This window comes from Mauremys mutica, chromosome 13, assembly GCF_020497125.1.
Source record: "Mauremys mutica isolate MM-2020 ecotype Southern chromosome 13, ASM2049712v1, whole genome shotgun sequence".
NCBI classification, from domain to species: domain Eukaryota; kingdom Metazoa; phylum Chordata; order Testudines; family Geoemydidae; genus Mauremys; species Mauremys mutica.
The window spans coordinates 42,822,756-42,834,534 of record NC_059084.1 but is presented as its reverse complement, the minus strand read 5'-3'; the positions used below and the strand labels follow the sequence as shown (position 1 = coordinate 42,834,534).

Sequence of the window (11,779 nt, the reverse complement as noted above, 5' to 3'; positions counted from 1 at the left end):
ATAAATGTACACTCTGCTCACCAAGGTACAAGAAGCACTCATACTGTGAGGTTGAACAAATGTCCAAGACGAGATGGCTTTTCAAAGAAAGTATTGAAGAAAGGCAATGTCTTTTTTTCCTCAGAAAATCCACTTTGTGTAATTGACATAATGGGTCTCCATAAGTGTGATGATACCATAACTCTGGGTCACATCTATGGTCTTGTTCCAACAGTTGATCTGTTCAATTTCAGTATGGGTTTTCCTTCCTATGCAGGATTATCCTATTCTGCTAAATGAAGTGGGGGGGAGCTGCCTTTTATGGACACCAGCCAGCCAGTAGCTATGCAATCCCTCTTATTAGCTGGTCTCAAATTGCTCTACCTGTAAAGGGTTAAAAAAAATCTCAGTGCGATGCATAGGTAAAAGGAAGTGAGTGGGCACCTGGCCAAAAGAGCCCATAGGAAGTCTACAACTTTTTAAAATTGAGAAAAGACTCCCCTCTTTTTCTGTCTGTTGTTGTTCTCCGGGGGAGAGGCAGACAGGGCACAGCTATCCTTTAATTAGCTGATGGCAACAGATGATCTCCTTTGTTTTTCTTTCTCAGCTCTTCTCTGAAGGGGGGTGAAAGGGCTTGAGGGTACCCCACAGGGAGGAATTCCCAAGTGCACCTTCCTGGGCTCTCAAAGGGGTTGTGCATTTGGGTGGTGGCAGCATCTACCAATCCAAGGTCAGAGAAAAGCTGTAATCTCGGGAGTTTAATACAAGCCTGGAGTGGCCAGTGTTAATGTTTAGAATCCTTGCGGGCCCCCACTGTCTGCATGCGAGGTGCCAGAGTGAGGAATCAGCCTTGGCACCTGTACATCAAATGTGGCTCTCATTTCTACTCTTTGATGTGATTCCCATTTACCTTCACCTTCAGGGCCTTGTTTGAGGGTTAAATCTTTGACAAATTCACAAGGGATGCAAGATTTCACTACAAAAGCCTACTCTATAGTCACAACAATCATCTTCAACAAGTCATATCTCATTCAGAGTCTGTATTTCAATTGCTGTTTGGGTTATTGTATTTGAAGATTGAATGAGAGGTAAGAAAGGGGTGGGGAGTTCCCCTTTCTTTCTTTCTTTCTTTCTTTCTTTCTTTCTTTCTTTCTTTCTTTCTTTCTTTCTTTCTTTCTTTCTAAATCAAGTTTTCTTCTTAAGGATGATATTTTCAAAGGGGGAGAAGACTAACAACCTTCTGTCTGTTCTCTCAAAAGTTTGCAATTGAATTTGGCATTTGATGCAAAGCATGACAACGTATTTTACAAAATACTCTAAGATGATATTTGAAAAATTACTGTAATATGATCTCATAATTAGTTACATTTGTTGGCCCTGATACTCTTTTTTCACCATTTTTACAGTTGAGTAACTCTATTGATTTTAAAGGAGATACTCCTGACCGACTCCAGTAGCAGTATAAGGAAAATCAGCAAAAGCAATAAAGCAGTAAAAAGACTAGAGACAATGGAAGGAAACTTATCTGTAATACAGTAGGGATTGCTTGTGAAATCACGTTAACACTATTCCTAATAATGAAGCAACATTTGTCTATTGACACATAGATTATCATAAAAATGAAATATGGGGGGCTTGATTCCCCTCTCATTCTCACTAGCTTTATGCCAGTGCATCTCCAATGAGTGGAGAATTAGCCCCATTTATTGCAATGGAGTTATGTCTGATTTACACCATAGTGAGTTAAAAGGAAATCAAGTCCTGCCTTTTGTGCATCTTGATTTCACCTACATATACATATAATTCTGTTAAGTTTTGTATTGTATATATTGTATGTTATATATGCTGAAAATGTCCTAGATCGCAACAGATGTATTAGTGTACAAAATGGAATCTTGGTTACTAATAAGACTACTGGTGAAAGAATGATGTTTTGAGATCATACTGTGGACACCTAACACTCATAGTTTAAGTAAATAGTTCAACTGACTTTATGTGCCTCTACTTGAGAACACCAGGGTGTTATTTCCCCCCTTCCACAGTCAAATGTCAGGAGATTATATATTCAATAGCAGAGACACTTTATTGTGCTAATATATTTTACTGTAGCTCAGTTTGTTTATATATTGTGTGAAATATCTAGAGCAGCACGAAAAATATCTCTCTTTCTCTCTCTCCCCACACATCCCCCTCCCATTGGTCCATCTAGATGCTTCAGTTGCCTTATTGCTGTAGTTTCCGATGCAATACCTGACCAAAACTTTAACCTTTGTTGCTATAGAAGGAACACTCAAGCAATGGAACATAGTAACCACACCAGAGTGACCGAATTCATCATGCAGGGGCTCTTTGACCATCCTCACCACCAGGGGCTGTTCTTTTGGCTATTCCTGTGCCTTTATACAGCTGTCGTCATGGGCAATTCCCTCATCATTGTGGCTATTGTCATCCACCCACCTCTCCACACTCCCATGTACTTCTTCATCGCCAATTTAGCCCTAGTTGACATTATGTGCACTTCCTCGATTGTACCTAAAATGCTGGAAAACCTGATGCAAGAGAAGAAAACCATCTCCTTTGGAGGCTGCATCTCCCAGCTCTTTGTCTTTACATCGTCACTGGCGACGGAGCTTCTGCTGCTCACTGTCATGTCATATGACCGGTATGTAGCCATTTGCCATCCCTTGCATTATGTAAAACACATGAGTAAGGAAATTTGTATCCATTTAGCTGCCAGTGTCTGGGCTGTTGGTACCATCAGTTCTTTTGTCAATATACTGCTTTTGCTGCGTCTGGATTTTTGCGGTCCAAACCTCATCCAGCATTTCTTCTGTGAGTTTCCAACAATACTGGCGCTGTCCTGCAGCTCCACCTACGTCAACGAAATCATGATGTTCATGGCTGACATCTTCCTGGCCATGGGGAACTTCCTGCTGACCACCATGTCCTATAGCTTCATCATCATCACCATCCTGAAAATCCAGAGCTCCAAAGGGAAGCAGAGAGCCTTCTCCACTTGCTCCTCCCACCTGCTTGTGGTCACCTTATACTACTCCACCACTATCTACACATACATCCAGCCGACCTCCAGTAACTCACAGGACAGTGACAAGATGGTGGCCATAATGTACACTCTAGTCACTCCCATCCTAAACCCTGTGATCTACAGTCTGCGCAATAATGAGGTCAAAGTGGCAATCAGGAAAATCCTTCAATTCACTACAAAATAATTTTTCAGAGAGTGAACTCCATTCTCACCTGCTTTGTCCCTTCTAGGCCAGGTCCAAAGGTGGTGTAAATTTTCATGAACTAATGATTTCAATACACATACATTTGTGGACAATCTAAGCACTATACCCAGATGTCCAGACACTCTTCTCTGAACCTATTTATTGCATACTTTTTTTAACATTGGATTTAATAAAAAAAAATTAAATTTGAATGCAGAGTTCAGTAAGTGTTGTTATCCTGATTGTACAAGTAAAGGTGGGAACCCGTAGTTAGCCTGTCCTGACTGTGGGGGTCCCTCTCAACTCGACTGAACTCACTAATCAGGGGGCTCAGATGCCAGATCGCAGTGGAGAAAGGGAGAGAGAGGGTGGGGACAGGTGGTTCTGCATGGTGGTGTGAGCTCTGCCTAAGAGTCATAGGCACCGTTTGACCTGTCCCTCTCCCCTGTCTAAAGGCAGAGCTGATTGGGCTCTATAGAGAGTGTTTTGTATTGTTAAGTGACCAGTAGAGCTGAAATCACTGATAGTCAGGTCTAAGTGCTTAGATCTGCTGTGGGACACGATTTCTGTCAAAGAGACGGTCCAGCCTGCCCTAGCAGTAAGGTTCCCTCACTGAGAGCTGAAATCACTGAGAGCTGGGTGGAACCCCAAGTGACCAAGTCGCAGAGGTCACAGTACAGAGGCAGGTGTCAGCGGAAGGTGAGGGCATAGGGACATCAATGAAGGAGCATATGACAGCACGAGGAAGTGAGCAGTGGCACGACGAAAGACAGCAGCAGCAGGAACGAGGGCGCAGCGGTGGCAGCAGGCAGTGACGCAGGCTTGCATCTGAAGAAGTGGGTATTCACCCACGAAAGCTCATGCTGCAAAACATCTGTTAGTCTATAAGGTGCCACAGGATTCTTTGCTGCTTTTACAGATCCAGACTAACACGGCTACCCCTCTGATACTTGGCAGATTGCATAGCATCAGTTGTGAGTCAGCTGCAGTGGCGGTGGCAACTAAGACATTGCTGTACATACCTTCCCCCGTCCCCGACAGCTGGGAGGTGAATTCTCGTGAATGCAGGTCTGAACTCTGGGTCTCTGCTGGTCAAGCACAGCAGCTGTGAGTTGGGGCCAGCGGAGGGAGAGGGGAGTGGCATCTTAAAGGAACCTTTGTGTGTTGGTTTTTCACACTGTAAGATGAGAAACGGAGGCAAATGACACTGCCCAAAGTCTCCTGGAGAGGGAGTTTTGCTCATGGCCAGATATATTCGAATCACGGTTGTGGGGTTTTCCCAAATTGGTGCCAGGTTCCTTCCTTCTTTTCATTAAAAGTTTTCTCTGCTGTACACAGACTCAGCGCCTGTGATTGGGGAAGTTGCTGACTCCACCTGGCAGAAGGGTGCCACATATTCAACAGAATAAAAGTTGGCTAACTGAGGTCTCAAAATATAAACATAAAAAGGAAATCATTATCAAGCGTATACATTTTTAGAGGGGCCCCATGGGGATCTTGGCCCTAAGCTATTTCATATTTTTATTAATGACCTAGACAAAAACATAAAATCATCACTGATTTTCACACGACACAATATTTAAGAGAATGGTAAATAATGAAGAGGATGGGTCACTGATACTGAGTGATCTGGATCTCTTGGTAAACTGGGAGCAAGCAAATACTATGATTTTTAATATGGCTAGATGTAAATGTATACATTAGGAGTGATGAATGTCGGCCATACTTGGAAGATGCGGGACTATATCCTTGTAAGTAATGACTCTGAAAATGATTTGGTTGGTAATATCCTCAATATGAGCACCCAGGGTGGTGGTATAACCAAAAGCACTAATGTAATCCTTGGAAGCATAAACTGGGAGACCTCAAGCAGCTGTGGAGGAGGTATTTTACCGCTGTATTTTGCACTGGTGTATCTTCAGATGGAATATCATGTCCAGTTCTGGTGCCCACAATTCATGAAGGATGTTGATACATTGGAGAGGGTTCAGAGAAGAGGCCCCAAAATGATTAAAGAATAAGGGAGCATGCCTTGTAGTGATAGACTCAAGGAGTTCCATTTATTTAGCTCAGGGTTTGGCAACCTTTGGCATATGGCTCGCCAGGGTAAGCACCCTGGTAGAAGAGGCTGGGTTGTTTACCTGCTGCATCCGCAGGTTTGTCTGATCACGGCTCCCACTGGCCACGGTTAGCTGCTCCAGGCCAATGGGGGCTGTGGTTAGTGACGCGGGCTGAGGGATGTGCTGGCAGCTGCTTTCCACAGCCCCTATTGGCCTGGAACGGTGAACTGCAGCCAATGCGATCTGCAATGGGCTGAACCTGCGGACACGGCAGTTAAACAACCCAGCCCAGCCAGCCAGGGTGCTTACCTTGGTGAACCGCGTGCCAAAGGTTGCCGATCCCTGATTTATCTTAACAAATAAAAGGTTAAGGGGTTACTGGATTACAGTCTATATCAGTGGTTCTCAAACTATTGTACTGGTGACCCCTTTCACATAGCAAGCCTCTGAGTGCAACTCCTCGTTATAAATGAAAAACACTTTGTTGTATATCTGAGACCATTATAAATGCTGTAGGTTTGGGGTGGAGGCTGAAAGCTCTCGACCCACCATGTAATAACCTCACGATCAGGGCTGGTTTGGGGGAGCTGCCGCAGGGAGGGGGGCGGCTCAGGGCGGGGGGACAGGGATGGGCACAAGGTGGAAATTTTGCCTAGGGCGCGAAACATTCTTGCACCAGCCCTGCTCAGGATCCCCTAAAGGATCCCAACCCCCAGTTTGAGAACCAATGATCTACAAGTACCTACATGTGGAATAAATATTTAATAATGGGCTCTTCAGTCTAGAAGACAATGGTATAATGTGACCCATTGGCTGGAAATTGAAGCTAGACAAATTCAGATTGTGAACATTTTAAGCAATGAGAGTAATTAACAATCGGAACAATTTACCTAGGATTGTGGTGGATTCACCATCACCAACAATTTTTAACTCAAGATTTGATGTTTTTCTCTAAAACATCTCCTCTAGGGATTAGTTCAAGGAAGTTCTCTGGCCTGTGCTATACAAAAGGTCAGAATAGATGATCACAGCAATCCCATCTGACCTTGTAATTTATTCATCTATCATCCTTGATTACAGTCATAATGACAGGCCTTGGACCGTGACTCTGTAGTGATGTAGAAGCCAAGCATGGATCCTTCATAAAGTAAGGATAAAAATGAAATCTTTACTTATTCAAAATAAGTCTGAAGAATACCACAATTTATTGCAATCCCCATTACAGATGATATACAGTACTACCTTTTCCTGTCGATCAGCTGGGACAGCTACTAGTGCAATCATTAAGCCAAACAATCAGTCTGACCCAGGGACAGTCAGGGGACTTCAGTTATAAAAAAATATTTTAATGAAAGTCCATGTAAATTTTTTTTCTGAAGATCCATTTTGCTTAATTGACACAATGGGTTTCCATAAGTATGGTGACACCAAAACTTTGGATCATAGTTGTAGCCCTGATGCAAGAGTTTATCTGCTTCTCTTCTAAGCATGTGAGTACTTGATTTCCGTCAATAAGATGACTCATAAGCTGAGAATCAAGCATGTGCTTAAGTGCTTGGCTGTACTGGGGTCTATATAATTTAAAAGTTTTTCCCCTATGTAACTGCCACCCCTGAAATATCTCTCTCATCTGAAATTCAATATGGGTTTTCTTTCCTACACAGGATTATTTGTGACTCAGATTTGGCTCTCATTCACATATTATCAACAGCACTACCTTCAGAGATTGTGTGGAGTGACATCTGTGTAGCTCCATTCAATCTTCACCTGTTATAAAACAGAGCAAAATCGACAGAGTTTTGCTCGTTAATACTATTTACTTAGATGCAGATAGGCTGGTTCATTCAGTTGGGAATCTGGCCTGTTGACTTTGTTGAAACAAGCCTTATTTCCACTAGCTCTGGATCTGTTTCATTGACTCTGATGGAGCTATGCTGATTTACACCTGATGGAGAGCTGCCCCATCGACATTACAGGACCAACAGAGAAGACACTACTCAAAGTTATCAGAAGTTGGCCTGATAATTATATTAGTGAAGATATAGAATCATAGAAGACTAGGGTTGGAAGGTACATCAGGAGGTCATCTAGTCCAACCCTCTGTTCAAAGCAGGACCAATTCCCAACTAAATCATCTCAGGCAGGGCTTTGTGAAGCCTGACCTTACAAACCTCTAAGGAAGGAGATTCCACCACCTCCCTAGGTAACCCACTGCAGTGCTTCACCACCCTCCGAGTGAAATAGTGTTTCCTAATATCCAACCTAAACCTCTCCCACTGCAACTTGATACCATTACTCCTTGTAGAGTAGAGGCATTTAACACAAAGTGTGAACTCAGATGATTCAGGACTAAGGATCACTGATATTAGAAGTCTGAGTGTGAAATCCAGACCCCATTGAAGCCAAGGTCAACCTTCTTATTGACTCCCATTAATGGGGCCAGGATTTCACGTGAGATTTTATCCACTGACCGTCCATTTCTATTGGTAGCACTATGTTCAGAAAGAAATGCATTGATAGAAAAAAATGCTTTCTCCTGGACAATTCAGTAGAACAGACATTTGGACCTAAGATCTAAATTTTGCCAGTTTAACGTGGAAAGTTTATTCATACTGATTTAGGTGACTCCCATTTACCTTCTCCTTTGAGGCCTTGTTTGAGAGTTAACTTTTGTCTAGATTCACAAGGGATGCAAGATCTCCCAACAGAAGGCTACTATATATGAAGATGAATAAGTCATAATTCAATCTCTGTATTAAAATTACAACTTGATCCATTGTATTGGAGGATTGAATGAGAGGTGAGAATATTCTTCCTGCTTGCTTGCTTTCTTCCTTTCTCATAATTCGTCTTTCTAAATGAAGCTTTCTGAACTTTTTAGGCTCGCATTTCAAATTTTCTAAGAGACCTTGTGAAATTCAGTGAGTTGAATGATTAACTCATTTATATTCATTGGAAAATTAGCTTAATTTAATTTCTGTGTTTTGTTTTATTTTTTGTTAAATGGCTAAAAGTTCTTTTTAAGAATACACATTTCCACAACATGTTTATTAATATAGGACCAAATGCTTATCTCAGTTTGACCAATAGAAATCTGTTGTAAATTAACATACATCAGGAAAGCTCCTCTGTATTTAATTGTAGCTGAGACTAAAATTAATGGAGATATAATATAGTAACACTGATCTAAGATGTGGAAGATTGACTACTAATAGTCTGTGCCCTCAAAAGTATGCAATTGAATTTGAAATGTAACACAATTGGTGACTTTAAAAACAAAACAAAACAAACAAACAAACAAACAAAAACTCTAATATGCCTAGAGGTCATGGAAGCGCCTTCACTGGAGGTTTTCAAAAAGAGGCTGGAGCCATCTGTCTTGGATGGTTTAGACACAACAAATCCTTCATCTTGCCGGGGGGAAGGAGACTAAATGATCCTTCTAACCCTATGGTTCTATGGTTCAAAATGACTCTAATATGATCTCAAGATTTGTTAGTTTCGTTGGCCCTGAGGCTCTTCTGGTTTTCATCATTTTTATAATTCAGTAACTTCATTGACTTCAGAGGAGATACTCCTGATTTACTCCAGGAGGAGTGAGAAGAAAATCAGCAGAAGCAATAAACTAGTAGTAAGACTAGAAACATTTGAACACAGTAAATGGAGACTAAACAGTAATGCAGTAGGGAGGACTCGTCAATCATGCAAATACTATTCCTAATAATAAAGAAACACACACACACACACACACACATATAATGGAGAGCGCTAGTCCCCAATCCTTTACAAAAGTTTTATACCACTATAATTCCAGTGAATGGAGAATCATCCCCATTGTTGGCAATGGAGTTATGCCTAATTTACAATAACAAGAGTTAAAGCGGAATTAAGTCCTTACATTTGTGCATCCTGATTTCACCTAAACATATATATTATGTTATGTTTCCATTTTTTGAATATTGTATGCATGATATGAACTGAAACCATCCTACATTGCAACAGATATAATTTGTGAAATTAGTTTGTAAAGTGGAATCTTGGTTATTAATAAGAGTATTAGTGTATGAATGATGTTTAAGATCATATTGTGAACTCCTATAGCGTGCAGTTTTTGTAAACAGCCCTAATGACTTCATGAACCTATATTTGAGCACATCAAGTTTGTTATGTTCTCCCTTCTCCACTCAAATGTTGGGAGAATATGGATTCAGTAGTTGACACAGATTATTATGCTAATATATTTTAATGTAGTTAAGTTTGTTTATATGCTGTGTTAAGTGGTTACAGTATGACAAGAGATCTATCTATCTATCTATCTATAATCTATCTATCTATCTATCCAATACACACACACCCCATTGGCCCCTATCAATGCTTCAGTTGACATATTGCTGTAGGTTTCGTAGTGGTAGCTGTGTTAGTCTGTATCAGCAAAAACAACAAGTAGTCCTTTTGGCACCTTAGAGACTAACACATTTATGTTTTTTGTATTTTTTCTACATGGTATGTGTGATATATACTGAAATCATCCTATATCCAGAAGTGGGTTATAGCCCACAAAAGCTGATGCCCAAATAAATGTGTTAGTCTCTCAGATGCCACAAGGACTGCTCGTTTTGTTTTTGTTTTTTTTTCATATTGCTGTAGTTTCTGATGCAATACCTGACCAAAACTTTAACCTTAGTTGCTCTAGAAGGAACACTCAAGCAATGGAACATAGTAACCACACCAGAGTGACCGAGTTCATCATGCAGGGGCTCTTTTACCATCCTCACCACCAGGGGCTGTTCTTTGGGCTATTCCTGTGCATTTATACAGCTGTCCACGTGGGCAATTCCCTGATCATTGTGGCCATTGTTATCCACCCACCTCTTCACACTCCCATGTACTTTTTCATCACCAATTTAGCCCTGGTTGATATTTTGTGCACTTCCTCGGTTGTACCTAAAATGCTGGAAAACCTGATGCAGGAGAAGAAAACCATCTCCTTTGGAGGCTGCATCACCCAGCTCTTTGTCTTTACATTGTCACTGACGACGGAGGTTCTGCTGCTCACTGTCATGTCATATGACCGGTATGTAGCCATTTGCCACCCTTTGCATTATGTAAAACTCCTGAGAAAGGAAATTTGTATCTGTTTAGCAGCTGGTGTCTGGGCTGTTGGAATCATCAATTCACTTATCAACATATTGCTTCTGCTGCGCCTGGATTTTTGTGGGTCCCACCTAATCCAGCATTTCTTCTGTGAGTTCCCAACAATTGTGTCACTGTCCTGCAGCTCCACCTACCTCAACGAAATCATGATATTCATGGCTGATATTTTCCTGGCCATGGGGAACTTCCTTCTTACTATTGTGTCCTATAGCTTCATTATCATCACCATCCTGAAAATCCAGAGCTCCAAAGGGAAGCAGAGAGCCTTCTCCACCTGCTCCTCCCACCTGCTTGTGGTCACCTTGTACTACTCCACCATAATCTACACCTACATCCAGCCGACCTCCAGTAACTCATTAGATAAAAACAAGATGGTGGCCATAATGTACACCCTAGTCACTCCCACCCTGAACCCAGTGATCTACAGTCTGCGCAATAAGGAGGTCAAAGTGGCCATGAAGAAAATCCTTCCATTCACCACAAAAAGTTAATTTTTCCAAGTGTTAACCTGATTATCACCTGCCTTGTTCCTTTTAAGCCAGGTCCACAGGTAGTGTAAATGGTTGCAAATCTATGAACTTCATTAAACATAAGTTTTCCTAATGGTTAATTCATTTGAACAGAACTACAATGATTTACACCGGGTGGGAATGTGTTCCATTGACTGCAGTAGAGCTATGGTGATTTACATTAGCTGGGGATCAGGCCCCATGGAATATACTAGTCACAGTAGCTGGGCTGTCATGTTGGGTCAGAATTTTAAAGGTATTTAAATATCCAGTGGGATTTTCAAAATCACCTAGGCACCTAATATGCACTGATTTCAATGCATGTTAGGTACTCCAGAAAAACCCTTGAGGTGCTGAAATACTGATAGAAAATTGGCTCATTGTGGAGCACAGTATGGACAATGTAGTCTCATAGAATCACAATATTCCATCCTCTGCCTCCTTAAGTAAAGATGATAAAAAAATATCAAACTGACTTTCTCTCTGTGCCTTATTTCCTTAGGAGACATTAAACCCCAGAAACCTCTCAAACACAGATTTTTTGAGTTCTGAAGGTCTCCAGTCCATCTGGCATGGATTCAGATCAGAGATTTTAATACAAGAATTTCTATCATCTAACTATTTTTTTTTTAAAAAGACAGGTTGTGTTAATAAGGTAATGTCTAAATCCCAACAATGTATTAGATGTTAATCAAACTGTTGCTCACTGTTACAACAGTAAACAACTCATTGAGGTCATGGGTTTCATGTCCATTTCTTGCTGCTCACTTACTATAACATCCATCATTGAATTTCTTTTTTTAATGTTTTATTAAAGTCCCAGAAAAAGAAACATACAAACAAAAAC

General features: G+C 41.2%; 2 protein-coding genes across 2 annotated transcripts; both read left to right on the top strand.

The window, feature by feature from the left end:
* The first annotated feature begins 2,276 nt into the window (after positions 1-2,276).
* Positions 2,277-3,209, top strand: LOC123348772 (olfactory receptor 13G1-like). Its single transcript, XM_044986408.1, has one exon. It carries the CDS (start codon positions 2,277-2,279, stop codon positions 3,207-3,209), a length of 933 nt encoding a protein of 310 aa, XP_044842343.1.
* A 6,769-nt stretch (positions 3,210-9,978) lies between these two features.
* LOC123347382 (olfactory receptor 13G1-like) lies at positions 9,979-10,914 on the top strand. Its single transcript, XM_044984796.1, has one exon. It carries the CDS (start codon positions 9,979-9,981, stop codon positions 10,912-10,914), a length of 936 nt encoding a protein of 311 aa, XP_044840731.1.
* Positions 10,915-11,779: the final 865 nt, after the last annotated feature.

Excerpts from the sequence above, each read along its gene's own strand:
- LOC123348772 (XM_044986408.1), top strand. The coding sequence starts at position 2,277 with ATGGAACATAGTAACCACACCAGAGTGACCGAATTCATCATGCAGGGG.
- LOC123347382 (XM_044984796.1), top strand. The coding sequence starts at position 9,979 with ATGGAACATAGTAACCACACCAGAGTGACCGAGTTCATCATGCAGGGG.